Source organism: Paroedura picta, chromosome 4 (genome assembly GCF_049243985.1).
Source record: "Paroedura picta isolate Pp20150507F chromosome 4, Ppicta_v3.0, whole genome shotgun sequence".
Taxonomy (NCBI): domain Eukaryota; kingdom Metazoa; phylum Chordata; class Lepidosauria; order Squamata; family Gekkonidae; genus Paroedura; species Paroedura picta.
This window is the reverse complement of record NC_135372.1, coordinates 126,804,594-126,821,133: the sequence shown is the minus strand read 5'-3', so window position 1 is coordinate 126,821,133 and position 16,540 is coordinate 126,804,594. Positions and strand designations below refer to the sequence as shown.

Sequence of the window (16,540 nt, the reverse complement as noted above, 5' to 3'; positions counted from 1 at the left end):
AAACTGAGACTCCAGTCTAAGAAATGACTGCATCCTGGGAGTTAGGCCACCTCGCTTCCTTCTAATGGTCCGTCCTCCCCCACACACAGCAAATACTTTCTCAATATCTGAAAGTTGTGAACAGAAATGAAGGCACGTTGAGTTTCTTGCATCTAAAAATAGCCAGCAGAGGGAAAAGAAGTCAGAGAGATCTATTTTGTTATCAATCTTGTGGCAAGACTCAGCCGGAGGCTGGAGGATGAGGGAGAGAGAAGATTTACTGCACGTTCTATGCTGTTTGTCAGTAAAGGTGACTTTAGACTGTTTGGCAGACTCCATATTTGTAAGTCTGTTCTCAGGAATGTGTAGGAGAGATGAGCCCACAGGCCAGATTACACTCCAGTTTCGCCCTGCAGTTGAAAGGCACCTGAAATGACCCAAGGAACGTTCAAAACTGAAGAGCCAGCCTGTGCTGAAAGAGTTGAGCACATACACAGTGTGGGCTTTGCCATTTGAGGGCACGGTTAGAACGGCACCTATGGACAGAGGCTTGGGTCGCATCTGTGGCATGTGGTGCCTTTAAGACAACTCACTGCCAGGGGCAGGTGGGGTTGCCAATCCCGGGCTGGGAAATTCCTGGAGCATTAGGGCTGGATCTTGGGGAGGGACCTCAGCAAGCTACAATGTCGTAGAGTCCATCCTCCTAAGCAGTCATGTCCTTCAGGGGAACTGATCTCTGCAGGTTGGAGATGAATCAGAATTCCAGATCTTCACGCCCCGCCTACAGGTTGGCAACCCCAGTTGCAGGTCTATCCTGATAGGTATCATCTGACCACAGTTATCCATGCTCTAAATTCCATTCAGGTTTGATTACTGCAATGCCCTCTGTGGGGCTGCCACTGTTTACAAACTTTACAGCAGGCTTTCTCAGGTGTGTGAACCACCAATCCACGACTACCCTCCATGTGCAGCTATTGGAGCTTATATGAGGACAGAGGACATGATTTCTTCTCTCCCCCGTTCTGTCCTTATAGCCGCGCTGACAGAGTTTGAATGACCCCAGGTGAGATTCAGCCCGGGTCTCCCCAGGCCTAATCTGGCCCTCTGACCACCACCCCACATTGCCTAACATGCAAGGAATACGAATAACTGGGAAGAAATCGAGAGGAAGGTGGCACGTACCGCACATGAACGCGACAGTTCTCAGAGTCTGCTGCATCAGGATCTGTGTCACTGGAGAAAGGTTGTGGTGGGTGTAGTGAGACATTACGATGCCAGAGAACAAGATCGCCATGATACCTGGAGAAACAACGCAATGCTTCACGTATCTATGCATCATTTTACAAGTATTGCTCATTAGCAAACTTTCACCTCTCAGAAAGCAAATCAAGGTGTGATTCAGCTTGAGTGGTTCCCTTATTAACAAGTAATTGTGTTGCCACTGACTCAAAGCAACCCAGGACCGTTGGCCTTTCAAGGCAAGAGATGAGCACTGGCGGTTTGCCAATGCTCATCTCGGCCGGCTCCCATGCAAGAACTAATGATGGCCAGCCCTGCTTAGCTTCCAGACTCTGGTGAGACTGATCTAGACTGATTTACCAGGCTCCTGGTTGCATTATTACAGGGACATAAATCTTGCTGGCTAACAGGATACCTTACGGGGTATCTTCAATTCAAGGGGCTCAGAAGTCTGCTTAGAACTGCACTGCTAAATAAATGCACTGCTATCTACAGGAATTTGAATGGTCAAATTTGAGTCTTCCATAACTTCAACAACAACAAAAGGCAACAGGAGGCGTCTGTGTATTCAAGAGTGCCCTTATTTACTTCAGACCTGGGGAGTGTCCACATGTTTAGTGCTTGTCCCTGGCAATCACATGTATGGGGGGGGGCGGGCTCTCGGTTATGTAGGTGTATTGTATTTGCATTGGTGTTCCTACAAGGTTTTACACCAGGCTTCCAGACAAGTTCAATCTAATCCACATCTCCCTGCTTTTACGAGGAAAGACTCAATAAATGACCGAAAGCCACTCCAGGCTGGGAAAAAACGTATCATCTGTGCTTCCGGCTGTGCTCTGACGTGATTGTAAAAAAGGCAAGGCTGCATTCAAAGGAACAGGGATCAGACTTTGGACTTTAATATGGGGGGGGGGGGATGGTTCCTCCAGAATTCAGCACTCACGACTGCGCCTGAAACAGATCAGGGCACAGCAACCAGTGCTGAATTTGCATTCACACAAAAGTGGATTTCTTTTTATCATCCACAATGTTCTCCTTGGAAAACCATTTCGGAAGCACGAAGACCGACAAGCAAAGATGACACCCCAGTCATGCAGGAGATGCTGTTTTGTCATGCATTATGGATGCGGCAGAGCCTCTTGTGGCGCAGGGTTGTAAGGCAGCAGAAATGCTGTCTGAAGCTGTCTGCCCATGAGGCTGGGAGTTCAATCCCAGCAGCCGTCTCAAGGTTGACTCAGCCTTCCATCCTTCCAAGATCTGTAAAATGAGTACCCAGCTTGCTGGGGGGTAAACGGTAATGACTGGGGAAGGCACTGGCAAACCACCCCGTATTGAGTCCGCCATGAAAACGCTAGAGGGCATAAACCCAAGGGTCAGACGTGACCTGGTGCTTGCACAGGGGATACCTTTACCTTTATGAAAGGATTAGGAGGGTTTTTTTTCACCTTATGGATGCGGCAGCCATGCTGATGGGGCCAGTGAGGTGGGCCTTCCCTGTGGAATCAGTGCACTGTATCTAATCACACAGTTAAAAAAGCATAAATGCTCTTAAGAGGGCACACAAAGCTCCCCCCCCCACCCTTTTGTTCTTGGGAAGCCCTCAAGAAGAGCGTAATGACAGTCTACGTATGAAAAATAGTGCTCGTAAGTCTTTGGCCTGTTGTCAGGAACAGGGTGGCCTGTTCTTTGCCAATGCTATAAGCGGCCCCATCCATCTCGCTGTGAGACCCGTGCTCAGTCCTGAGTGGTAACGCAGACTCCAGTGGATTTACACTAACAGCGCAATCCCGAACAGAGTCAGAAGCATTTGTTATGGTTGTTGTCAAAGTGTTTATGGTTTTATTAATATTTATTTAAAGTTAATGGGCTTTCGTTGTTCCGATTGTTGCTGTAAACTACCCTGAGCCGCCAGGGAGGGCGGTATGTAAATTAAATGTATTATTGCTATTGTTGTTGTTATTATCAGACTGGCTGAGTGCATGAGCAGGGAGTGGCTGCTTCAAAACACCAGATGCAATACACTGTGAGGAGTTTGGAGACCAAGACATATGAAGAAAGGTTGGGGGAGCTTGGTCTGCTTAACCTAGAGAGGAGACAACTGAGAGGGGATCTGATAACCATCTTCAAGTATTTAAAAGGGTGCCAATATGGAGAATGGAGCAGAATTGTTCTCTCTTGCCCCAGAGGGACAGACCAGAATGAATGGGCTGAAATTAATTCAACAGAAATTCCATCTAAACATCCGGAAGAAGTTCCTGACACTTTGAGCAGTTTCTCAGTGGAACAGGCTTCCTCGGGAGGTGGTGGGTTCTCCATCTTTGGACATTTTTAAACAGAGGCTGGATAGCCATCTGACGGAGAGACTGATTCTGTGATGGCTCAAGGGTGTGGCAGGTTACAGTAGATGAGCAATTGGGATGTGAGTGTCCTGCATAGTGCAGGGGGTTGGACTAGATGACCCATGAGGTTCCTTCCAACTCTATGATTCTACTGTCAGACCTGAAAACTAGCTTCTTAGCCTCCCGCCCAATCTGTAATCTAGGAATGAATAAAACTAGCCTGCTCTGTAAATGGATTATAAGGCTGAGACAGTATGTGTGCAGTTCTTGGCAGGCAGGACTTCTAGTAGTCTGAACTGCCCAGACTAGCCAAAGTTCATCAGAAGCTAAGCAGGTTCAGCCGTGGTTAGAACGTAGATGGGGATGCCCCCAAGAAAGACCAGGTTGTGATAAACTAAAACTGTGGCATTCAACCACAAACTGTGGCCTCTTTGATGCTCCCTGAATTTCAAAAGGTAAGTGAGTTTGGTGTAGTGGTTAGGAGTGCGGACTTCTAATCTGGCATGCCGGGTTCGATTCTGCACTCCCCCACATGCAGCCAGCTGGGTGACCTTGGACTCACCCACAGCTCTGATAAAGCTGTTCTGACCGAGCAGGATTATCAGGGCTCTCTCAACCCCACCTCCCTCACAGGATGTCTGTTGTGGGGAGAGGAATGGGAAGGTGACTGTAAGCCGCTTTGAGCCTCCTTCGGGTAGAGAAAAGCGGCATATAAGAACCAACTCTTCTTCTAAGCTGGAAAGTAGACTGCTATTTCAGCATGCGGTGAAAACTTCAGGCTCAAACCTACTGGTTCAAGCTCGCCATGCACCAGAACCCAGGGCTCTAGGAAAGGGACCAAGCTACTTCAGTGCTGAAATGACTGCATATAGCATCCCGAGAGTGAGCCCATGCATGAGAGCCCCGATCTCCTCCGCCTTTTGCCAAGCCCCGTGGATATATTCACTGTGAAGTACAAGTCTGCGGCATGACAAGCGGGAAAACATTCTTACGTGACACAAAGAATAAGGGGAAATGGCCAGGCATTTGCATAATCTGAAAACAAACATTGATCTGATAGTAACTGACAGGCTCAGCAAACCTCGAAAATGCCAAAAAGCCTTGGCTGGTTTGTAAAAAAAAAATATTCAGAGTTACGTAACGGTGCCGTTTTTACAAAGCAATTCCTAACTCTTCATCAAGCCTTCATTAAATCAGTGAACGGACACCAAAAGCTCTAATTATTCATAGTTCCATAGTTTTGCAGTTTTCTGTGCAGATGCAACTGTTATGCAAGCTGCCCCCCCCCCCAAAAAAAAAGGGGACAAGAATTTGTTAATGATTTTTTGAGGGCAAGAGGAGAGGTTGAAAATCCATTCTAATTGGTGTGTCCAAATAGTTCCGGAATGGAACTAGCCACCAAGAGAGCTGCTTTCCGCTGGAACCGGCCTGGATGGACAGCTGTAGTTAACACCAGGAAGGGAGAGGATATCAAACCTCGGAACATTCAAGCAAAATTGAATTTCAAGCACTGACACTGGGGACTGGTGAGAGGCAGGCTTAGATAGAAAGGATCCCTTATTCCCAATAAGTGGTGGGAACTCTTTTGCAGAAGGAAAAGGGGAGAATTTTTCAGATCCTCAGGACTGACCCTTTTTGGTATTGAAATGCCATCACCTTAGTGTTGCCAAGTCAGCATTACTCATAACAAGATTGTACCAAGCAAGCCGCTACTTTACTGAACAGGTCAGAGTTGCAGTGGAGCTTCGCACGGCTCCCTCTGGATGTCATAATGTGGGGTCTGTTTAAAACTCGGCTCATTCAGGTTACGCTAATGGTCATGTGAGTGCTGGTCCTGACTTTAAAAGCTCACTTCAGCACTCTTTTGTTCCTTTTAAGGCACACAAGATCCACCAAGAACAGCCACTTTGTTATATGTTGGGCCAATCAATAAACAAGACCTGATCAGACATGGTTAATGGTAACAGCTGACCCAATGTCGGCCACCATTCTCCGTACCTGTGATCTCAATACCCTCCCCCCTGCCCCAATATTCCCTCTTCAAATCTGTGGATGGAAAGTGGCTTAAGCCTTAAGGGACGTATTGTGTTACTGTACTGGGTGGGGTGTTATTTTCTACCTGGGAACCCTGGGCAGGGCTACCAGGTGACCCTGAAACCATCTATCCCAGAGAAATGTTGCCACAGCCCAAGCAACTTCTAAAAAGGCACCTTGGTTTGAGAGTCACAGAGAGGGGAGCAGAGCTAGATTTAGCAGGACAGCTAGATTTAGCAGCAAGAGCTTACGACTCTTGCATAAAGTTCTAGGCAAGAAACGTGCCGGAACGGCTGAAGACGCTGCAGTGCTGTGGCACACAAACGCAACGTTATCTTTTGGCTTACTCTTTTCATAGCTTACCTGAGAGAGAAATGCCTTCTGAGAGACCGTACGGGAGATAAGCAAAGATGATCATCATCCCAAACTCCAGGGAGGGAGTTTTCCGCAAATCAATATGCTTTAACACGTCGATATCAAATGGTTAAGCAAAATACAAGGAAGGCAAAGAAGCAAGAGCTTGTTAAAAACAGGGTGGAGAGAGATGACCCAGCGGTCCTGGTATGTTGTACTGGTTAAGAGTATGGAACTTGAACCTGGGAGAGCCACGTTCAAATCCCCACTCTGTTTTGGGTGCTCACTGGGTGACCCCAGGCCAGTCACTCTCTCCGCCTGACCCATCCAACAGGGTTGTTTCTATGAGTACAAAATGGAGGGACAAGTTCGGTCCCATCTGGGGGGGAAAGCAGAGCACAAATATGCAAACAATTAATCGATCCTGTGTCCATGACCCATCAGCCTTACATAGCCAGAAGAATGATACATGGTACAGAATGCTTTTATTTTTCTCGCACACAAAGCTGCCTTCTACTGAACCAGCCCACCAATCCACTAAGGTCAGTCTTGTCTACTCAGAATGGTGCTGGTTTTCTAGGGTCTCAAGCAGGGGTCTTTCATCACACCTGCTCCCTTTTAACTGGAGATGCCGGGCATGGAACCTGGCACCTTCTGCACGCCAAGCGAATGCTCTACAACTGTGCTACAGCCCTCCTGTCCTGTCTTTTAAGCCATACTATTTTAGGGGAAATTACAGGTGCCCATTTCCCCATGCAAAGAAGTTCAATGTTACAGGAAATGTCAAAAAGAACTAACAAGAGCTATACCCTTCTAAGTCCACTGAGGTCAATGGGTGTAGAACTGTTTAGGAATACGCTGTAGCTCTAAAGGAAAGGATGGGGTCCCCTCTTCAAACAGGAATCCTCCAGATAATTAGGTGACGACAGCAACCATAGCTCTACAGCACTGTTAACTTAGCCTGTAACCCTTCTCTGAACCTCTTCAGTTAGACTCTGGGTATCACTTGGGTTGCAATGCTATGCGCAGCAGCACTTCCTAAATCTCCCTATCTTCAATGGGGCTTAAGCCCAGAGGATTGGAGCCCGGGTTTCAAGGCAAGGATTGTGGTTTAAACTAGCGGTCCCCAACCTTTCTCAGGTCAGGGACTGCCTCCGGAGTGAGGGAAGAGCCGACGGCCCGGGTGCTGCGAAAACGCGCACACACAATTGCCGCGCATGCGTGTTTTTGCCACCAGGTGGCGCTAACGCGCATGTGCGGCAACTGCGTGTGCGCGTTTTTGCCACTAGGGGGGCACTAACGCGCATGCGCGGCAACAGCGCGCGTTCGCGTCACCGCCATGCCAGCGGCTGCGCCTGCCTCTTCCCTTCCTTCTTGCTGCCGGCGGGGGAAGGCAGGCGTGGCTGGCGGCGGCCCGGTACCGTGGCCTTTGCGGCCTGCCCGCGGGCCGAGGACCGGGGGTTGATGACCCCTGGTTTAAACCACTTATAGGCAGGTTGCTGAATGAGTCTGAATAGAAGGGTTTCAGCCAAAGGAAGCCATACAAGGAGTTTCCCCAAGACTTCCTCCATCTGGTGTTTGTTTCTGAGCCAACAGTGTACAAAATGCTTGTGCAGACTGAGGGCCACTGTATCACTCCTGCAATGTGCACAGGTTTGTGCGCATCTTAAAACCAGCCTTGCCAAATGCTGGCCCCAAACTTCTGAAGCAACTAAATATGGCCAAGTAATCTTTTGGCATCTTGAAGACTTAACAAATTAATTACAGCACAATGTTTTTATTTGAGTTACAACACTTAATCAAATACTGAAAAGGGGGGAAAAAGACATTGTAACTTCCCTGGGGCATTGCACTTAAAAACTGATGCTCAGTGTACTTCCCCTGCCTGGCCTGGGTTCAACGCTCTGCTGTTCCCTCTGCCAGGAATCTGGGTGTGATCCTTGATGCTTCCTCCTTCCACCTTCGCCAAGACAAACTACTAGCGCCTACTTGACTCTGGAACACCTAGTCACTATTATCCATGTAACGGTCATCTCTAGACTGGATTTCTGTAACTTGCTCTATGTGGACCTACCCTTATTCTTACTCCAGAAACCGCAACTGGTCCAGAATTGAGCGGCCAGGGTTCTTACAAGAACGCCCTGGAGAACGAAGGACAGAGTGGACTAGTAGCCCCACAGGCATGGGTTCTTGCATTTGGTTACTGGCATCTCCAGGGCATCAACAGGGGGAAGGGAAGACCTCCCCCCCCCCCAGGTCCCTGCAGAGCTGCTGCCAGTCAAAGGACAATACTGAGATCAAGTAATAGTCTGACTTGATGGGGAAGGGTGGACAAATCAGTTCTAAGATTTGCCAGTGAGGTTTCTGCTACGGATCCTGAATCACTGAGCCAGTTTGTTATCAGCCACTGCTTCCCATATTCAAAAAGCAATATCAGCAAGGGAATCCAAATAAATAAACACAACTGTAAAAACAGTCAATCTTCCTTTGGCTGAACTTTGCAGGAGAAAGGTATCATTTTGACTATATTGATAGGCACAAAGGATCCAGGATTAATCTTTGATGGCTTTCTGCTGGCAGAAGGAGGGGGAAAGATCATTTAAAAAGCAGTGGGACTTGCATGGATAGAAGCCACCCAGGCCAGAGGTTGGGGCTGGATTGGGAGAGACTGCATGAAAGAATTGTTTTGATGTAACCCTGTACCTGTTCCTCATTAGACACAACTTTCAGAAGAGGTGAACTCAACCTATTCATTTTGCCTCAAGACTGAACACAGAAACAAGAAATTCATTGAGGTCCTTCTCTCAGTAGTTGACATTATAGTGCATTAGTTCAGATCTTTTGCTGTTTCATATCGATGCCCTTTCTCATAGCCAGCCAGAGAACAAATCCACAAACTCCAGTTACTTAATGATGGAGGCTTCCTGTAATCGGAATAAAAGACTCCAGGCACAGTAGCCAAATTGTTTCAGCATTAGAGATGCTGAGGCTCGAATGGGCTCGGTATGCGTCTTCTATCTAAACCAGGGGTAGTCAAACTGCGGCCCTCCAGATGTCCATGGACCACAATTCCCAGGAGCCCCCTGCCAGCGAATGCTGGCAGGGGCTTCTGGGAATTGTAGTCCATGGACATCTGGAGGGCCGCAGTTTGACTACCCCTGATCTAAACTGTCAATCCTTGTGGGGGTGGGGGCAGAGGAAAAGCACACTAGCTTCAACCCTGGCTCAAGTGACATTTTGGGCTGATAGCCCCCAGAAAATAGTGAGAATGAATTCACTCTCAATAAGTGCAGAAAGGATGAGGTGGCATCTCCCCCCCCCCAAAAAAAAACTGCATTCCTTCCATTATACCCTGGACTAGTTGCCCAGGCTTGCCCCTTCTTGCGAACTAAGCAGGGTTGACCCTCTTTAGTACTTGGATGGGAGACACCAAGGAAGTCTAGGGTCACTTTGCAGAGGAAGGCATCAGCAATCCACCCCAGTTAGTCTCTTGCCTTGATAACCCTACGGAGCCGCCATAAGTTGACTGAAACCTGACAGCATATTATATTCAGTATACCCAAATTGCTTATCAAACTTTGAGATCTCGTTGTCTGCGCTTTTCCATTCTAAGGCCTGCTTTGGCCAAGCACCAAGCAGCATGGGTGCCACTCGAAATACAATCTCCGCTACAGCTGCTCCAGGCAGCTGCTCTGTACGTAATGGCTCACCAAACAGAAGCAACCATCACAATGCAATTTGCTTCATGGCATGAAAAGCCATTAACAGGAATCCAAACACATTCACACGCAGACCCACACCCCCACACCCCAGGAGGGCAGCATGATTATTAGGGCCAACTGGGCTCCAATTTCATTAGAACCTCTTCTCCAGACTGAATGTGAACAAAAATAAATGAACAAAGACAACGAGGAAGAGACGCTGATTTTAGACTCGGTGCAAAGCCCAAATTCACAAATTGTAGCAGCCATTAAATGGAAAAGTATTTAGGCAAACTTAATGTGGTAAAGCTTGGCTTGGGGGGGGGGTAAAAAAAGATCAGGTTGCAGGCAGGGTTATTGGATCAAATAGGACATAGCCACTGCCCCTTAGGAAATAAAAAAATTAAGAAGCAGTAATTTAGACCAGTTTCCAGCACTGACTGGTACCATGATATCATCACTATATTAATATTCAGTCGAGTGCGAAAGTTGGCAATCCTATGGCTCAACTGTCACAGCAATTTTCAGTTCTGATCCTGCCCTAACCGAAGTCCTGTCCAGCGCTACAGGAGTAAAGGCAGCTTTGGGTGGTTTTACTTTAAACTTTTTAAAAAATGTCCATTTTCTTTTCTGCTTTTCTGGATCCCACCCTGAGTTATGAAATCCCATGTCGGCCATGCTTCCTGACGCTGAAACCTGATGTCTGTGCAATCGGCAACGTCCTCACCTCCTGTTTAAGGAACAGCCACCTAATGAACACCTTCAGACAGAAGCCTCCTTCCACATACCGCCAGCTGTGTTACGTATGGCAAGACCCTCCCCTACAGTATGGCATACTGTTCCCAACAACCAGTAGCACCCTCAACAGTCTAGGCTTGTGTCCAAGCCAGGCCAAGACCCTGCAGGGCCAGACTCCATCTTTTTCTCAGCCACAGGTCTGAATGACATGAAAAACACTGTGCTCCTCTCCACCACCACCCCCCCGCCACCCCACTGTATTGCTGATTCAATGACCAGCAGAATTGTGTTTACCTAAGGGCTCCTAGGTAATCTCCTTTGTTCCATGACTTACTCTTGGCCAATGCCAGGGAAAATCACTCCCCCCCCCCCCCCATAGATAGACTGACATGATGGTTTCTTTTGTGTAGACCCATTAATGCCATCTCCAGACCTGGTTGGCCATTTCACAACTTCCTACCCATGGAAAATTCCATCATATGCCCACTATGCCCTATCACAATCTCAAAACACCCCCCTCTCCCCAAAAAACCTATAAAAACTCTGGCTCTGCCAAGCCAAAGTGTCATCTGATTTGAATCCATTCAGAACATTCTTCACACTGTTGGTGGATTGTGTTGCCCTCTGCCTCTCTGTCCTCCAGGACTGGCAAATATACCTACTGCAACACTCTTCCCCCTTTATTTTCCTATCCACTCGAATGCTAGCGTGCTAGATAGATTTGCTTATTCCATTTTGTTATTTTCCATCCAATAAAGTTATTATTTTACTATAACTACATTGGCAAATGATCCATTTCGCTACATTACCAAACCTCGTGCAAAGCAATTCCCCACTGCTAGACATGTGTGTGTGGGGGGGTTTCTGGTAACAGCTGGGTGACAGTGGGCCAGTCACAGTTCTCTTAGACTGAGTTCTCTCTACCCCACCTGCCTCACAGGGTGTCCGCTGTAGGGAAAGGAAGGGAAGGCGATTGGGAGCTGCTTTGAGACTCCTTCCAGTAGTAAAAAGCAAGGTGCAAAAAAACAGTTCTTCTCTCTCCTGCAGTGTCTAGCAAACTAAAGGTCATGCCATAGAGCTCATTGCCTTGCTTGTTTCTCAGCCCCCCAAAGCATTTCATTTGCTGTCATTTGCAGGGGGCGCAGAAACTCCTACAACGATGATGTCGCCTTCTGCATAATTGTTTACTTGATACTGGGGGGGGGGGGGAGGAAAGGAGGGCTTGTGCCTTACTGGCAAGCCAGGCAACCTCCGCTAACAGGGGATCTTCTGCCTAATAGTGGACTTTCTTCAGACACTTAAAACCCAGTCAAGCTAGTGCAGAAAGTCCAAGATTTGACACAACTCCACAATGAATGAGAACCAGACCCAGCTGGCTGAATACAGTCGCATACGGTATGGATGGTTTGGCTCTAAAAGCTCTCAAAGTGGGAGAGAAAAAAAACTTATTTTTTTTAATTGCAAGTTTAATACAAAAGAAAACGAGTTTATGCTAACGAGGAAAAAAAGACCCACTACTGAAAGGACATCAATCTGTTATGATAATGTCAATCCCCAGGTGGGACCTGGGGATCCCCTGGAATTATAATCTCCAGGCTCCCTGGAAGGGATGACTCCATACCATTACATTCCACTGAGGTTCCCTCCCCACCTCAAATCCCACCCACTCCTGGCTCCACCTGCAAAGTCTCCAGGGATTTCCCAACCCAGAGCTGGCAATCCTACATAGCAACCCCCCCCCCCCCAGCATGTAAGCCTCCATTATCATGCAAGGATGAGCAATTATACAGTGACCTGGCCTTTACTGGGAGTCATACTCAACTGCAAAGTTTTTATGCAGCTCCAAGATAGATGCCCACTAGCACTGCAGCTCAAGAAAGGAAACAGATGGCCAGCAAAAGGACTTTGTTTAAATTAGTAATCTCCTGAGGGAAAGCACCAGAGACTCTTTATAAATATAGGAAGACTTCTTAGTTGATGCATTTACTTTGCATTGCTAAAATCTAAAGATGTGTACACGTGTGCATGTGTCTGAAGTGCTCTCAACCCCAGCGAGAAGTTTTCAAGGCAAGTGAGAAGCAGAGGTGGTCTGCCTTCGTGCTCCTCTGCAGAGTCTTCCTCAGTGGTCTCCCATCCAAATACCAACCCGTTTTAGCTTCCAACGAGATCTGACAGGATTGGACAAGACCCCACCCACTCCCCAAGCAAAGGATATTAATGCGGAAATAAGGCCGGTCAGAGTCCCCAGTGCCGCCGAACCAAAGAACATCTTCAGAAAATACCCAAGCGCCTGTAGAAAGGTTTGCCATCCACTTACATCGGACGTATGTTCTCTGGTCAAACCTTCGGCAGTGCTGCAAACAATTTAACAAAGAAAACAACAACCACCACCAGCAGGGCCAGTTAGTTACACATCTGAATCTGAGATTTGCAAGTACAACACGATTTGTGTGTGTGTGTGTGTGTTTTTTAAATCATGACAACCTACATTTCTTTGCTGAAACTGCTTTTAAAATGCATTTATGGCCCTAGAACAAGTGGAATGTCAAAAAGCATTAAATCAAGTTTTGGAGCACTCCCCCTGAAGGGAAACACAGTTTTTAAAAAATCTGGAAATCTACCCTTGTATTTGTGAAGCTCTCTTGCTATTGGTATAAAATGACCAGAAAGATGCCCACTAGCAGCAAAATGGGGGAAGTCTCTCTAATAGGGATATGATAAAGATAAGCATTTGTGGGAATCTAAGGTGTGGAAGACCCTCCCCCCTTCCCATCCATATATTCACACAAAATTAATGTGCTCTTTCCTCTGATCATCAAGGCACTGAAGAATATGGGAGGCAAAGAGGTTGAGGTAGGTCAGTACTCTAGGAAACATAAAACCCAAGGAAAGATTTGGATTTATAAGCAAAGAATCTGCCATAACTGTAAGTACACTTAGGAGGAGTCAGATAAGGTCTTTCCTCCCAGAATCTGGTGTTGCAGTTCAATACATCCAGCCTACTAATGGAACATACTTCCACTGTCAGTTCCCTGTCTCTTAGGGAGGTTGAACTCTATTCTATAATAACCAACAGGGATGCCCTAGAAATTCTGCACCAAGTTAAACCCTTTGATCTGTATGGAAACCAAACAATACAGTTGAAAATTCTGTATCAGTTTATCTGGAGAGTTAATATGCTGCTTTTCCAGAAATCAGCTTGCAATGGCTCCCTAAGACCAAATAATAAAATCATACAAACAACATAAAATCATCAGTAAGAAAAGAAGCCATAATTAATTGCATTTCCCCAATTGCATTCCCCCAACTTATTTCTCATACTATGTTCTGAGCATCACTGGGGATCTAAGGTTGGCTACATGAACAATTCTTACAAGGCACAATCATTTATACTAGCCAAACATTTTATGCCTTTTTCATGCCCTGCACACACATTATTGCACAACTTTTTCTTCTAATTGCCCTTCTTTCTTTTTTCTCTCTCCATGTCAAGATCACCCTTAAATTTAATATAAGAAAAGAAACATGCCACCAACACTAACTTTCAGATCTGATTTTCACACGGATAGCAATTCTGTGGGGTAGTCTTTTCCTCTTTCCCTTCCACACACACTAAATAATGCACCTTCAATCTACTTTCAATGCACTTTACAACTGGATTTTACAGTGTGAAGTGGCAAAACCCACTTGCAAAGGGTTGCTGGACTAAAACGTCATTATTTTGCATGCTGAACGCACCTTTGTTTCTTAGACTTCCTGTACACTTTTCTTGGAAATACAAGCCAAATGTGTCCTTTCCTGTCCAGCTTATATCGAGGGATAGGTACACCCCACTGATTTTCCCCATCCCACCAGATTTCTGGAAAGCCAACTACATCAACGTTTAACGCCAAACACTTCAAATCTCACATCTACCTGGGAGTCTTCTCTAACTGCAAACCAAGACCTGTACTTTATCATTTCCTTCACCTAGCACCCTTGGGGCACACGTGAAGATACCTATAAAAACAAGCGATGTGTGACACAGCCTTTGGCCAGTTATTTGCCTGAAAGACAGTAGCATTTAAAGCATGATGGCTTTTTTGGGATATTGGAGCACACTTACTTTGTCAGGACAATGGAGACTGCGTCGTTGAGAATGCTCTCCCCAAAGACCAGCATATTAAGTACAGGATCCACATTAAGGGCATTGAAGATAGCTATTGTGGCTACTGGGTCAACCGCAGATATTAAGGAGCCAAAGGCAAAGCTGTAAATAAAATATTACATGTTAGCAGAGCCTCTGACATGATAAACATGATGTATGCCAGTCAACAACCCTGAGACAAACAGATGGAGATTCTTTATAGAAGGAGTGCTTTGCTTTGCTCTCTGCTATCACAGCTAACTCAGATAAAAGGCTATGCATGTGTTATTCGAAGAGGAGGAGAAGAAGAGTTGGCTCTTGTATGTCGCTTTTCTGTACAAGATGGAGTCTTAAAGCAGCTTGCGATTGCCTTCCCTTTCCTCTCCCCATGACAAACACCCTGTAAGGTAGGTGAGGCTGAGAGAGCCCTGATTGGTCAGAACAGTTTTATCAGGGCTGTGGAGAGCCCAAGATCAGTGGTCCCCAACCTTTATCAGGCTGGGGACCGGCAGGGCATCGGGCCATGCCCGCAGGGCCCGCGCGGGCCACGCCCACGCTTCGGGCCGCGCCCGGCCGCGCCCGCGGGCCGCACCCGCGGATCGGGCCGCGCCCGCGAGCCGCACCCGCGAGCCGCACCCGGCCGCGCCCGCGGGCCGCACCCGTGGATCGGGCCGCACCCGCGGGCCGCGCAGGCGCGGCCTGCACGGGCGCGGGCCGGCCCTGATTCCCTCTCCCCGCCCTCCCGCAGTAAGTAGCTTCCCGGGCCGCAGGCTTGCGGCCTGGGAAGTTTTTTACTGCAAGGGGGGGGGGCGGGGAGAGGAAGCCGCGGCCCGGCGCCATGGCCTTTGCGGCCCGGCGCCGGGCCGCGGCCCGCAGGTTGGGGACCACTGCCCAAGATCACCCAGCTGGTTGCTTGTGAGGGAGGAGCAGGGAATCAAACCCGGCTCATCAAATTAGAGCTCCTAACCACTACACCAAGCTGGCTCTATTTGCATTTGGCCCAATATTAAATTAATCTGACACAACCTAACACAGAATGGAGAAGCTGCAAAAGCTTCAGTTCAGTAACTAGACTAATATACTTGGGTGTGCATTAGACCAACAATTATATCACTTATGCTGAAAAATGAGTACTTCACTCTGGTTTCAGACGGCATATGTGTTTCAGACTTCCCATTAATATGCTAAGTTGCTGCAGTTTTGCTAATGTGTGCCCTCAATTAAACTTTGTAGCCCATCCCAAGTCCACTGCATCAAGCTCTCAAGAACAGTCCACTAACAATCACCTAGCAAGGCCAAACTGATGTTTCAATTAATACATGAAGGTCAAAATGGGGAGGAGCAGATGTAACTGGGGCCCTCTCTTAAACACATGTAAGAGATACTGGAGGAAAGCTCCGGGATCGCATGGCCCCGCCCTCACCCTCTGCCCATGCCAACATCAATTTCTCCTTTCGCCACCTTAGACACAGTTAAATGTTACCCTGGCCCCAAAATTAACCGGGGATGATGCCAGCCAGGTTGCTGCTTATTCAAGTTGCTGCTTGACCAGCCTCAAAGCCTCGTTAATCTGGGGAGCTCTGCAAGAAAGGCAACCCCTGCGCCTGCTGCAAAAAATAACTTGCATAAGTAGGAAATGGTACAAAATTTAGCAAAAGCTTACCTATCGGTCATGTTGAGCTTACAGATGACTTCAGCCTGAGGAAAGTGATTTTAAAAAAGAGAAAGATTTGTTTCAGTTACCTATCATGCTTTGAAAACGTTCTTTTCTCCCCACGAGCATGCCTGCAACTTCACCACTGTGAGAACTGCTGACTGAAGGCGTGCTGACAGTCTGTACTTATCTAGCCAACACGACTGTCAAGCAGAGAGCAGAAAGCTACTCAACATGACAGGGTAGCAAAGGGTCTACTTGAAGCTATTCATTTACTGTTCAGGAACAGCGAAGGAAGCAGCCCCACTTGTTGCAGCTATTTCATTCCTTATTGGATCAAGGGCAGAAATTCAAGTTGACCGATCGATTACATCTA

At 47.3% G+C, this 16,540-nt stretch overlaps 1 protein-coding gene across 2 annotated transcripts in view; it reads right to left on the bottom strand.

Annotated features, from left to right (window-relative positions):
- Positions 1-16,540, bottom strand: part of SLC9A8 (solute carrier family 9 member A8) — a 61,211-nt gene that overhangs the window by 9,692 nt on the left and 34,979 nt on the right. For both annotated transcript variants that reach the window (XM_077335594.1, XM_077335595.1), the window contains 5 exons: positions 16,174-16,208; positions 14,490-14,633; positions 12,600-12,738; positions 5,955-6,060; positions 1,162-1,278 (listed from right to left, as the gene is read on the bottom strand). In XM_077335594.1, the coding sequence (XP_077191709.1) occupies positions 1,162-1,278; positions 5,955-6,060; positions 12,600-12,738; positions 14,490-14,633; positions 16,174-16,208 (541 nt within the window). The remainder of the gene's footprint in view (positions 1-1,161; positions 1,279-5,954; positions 6,061-12,599; positions 12,739-14,489; positions 14,634-16,173; positions 16,209-16,540) is intronic.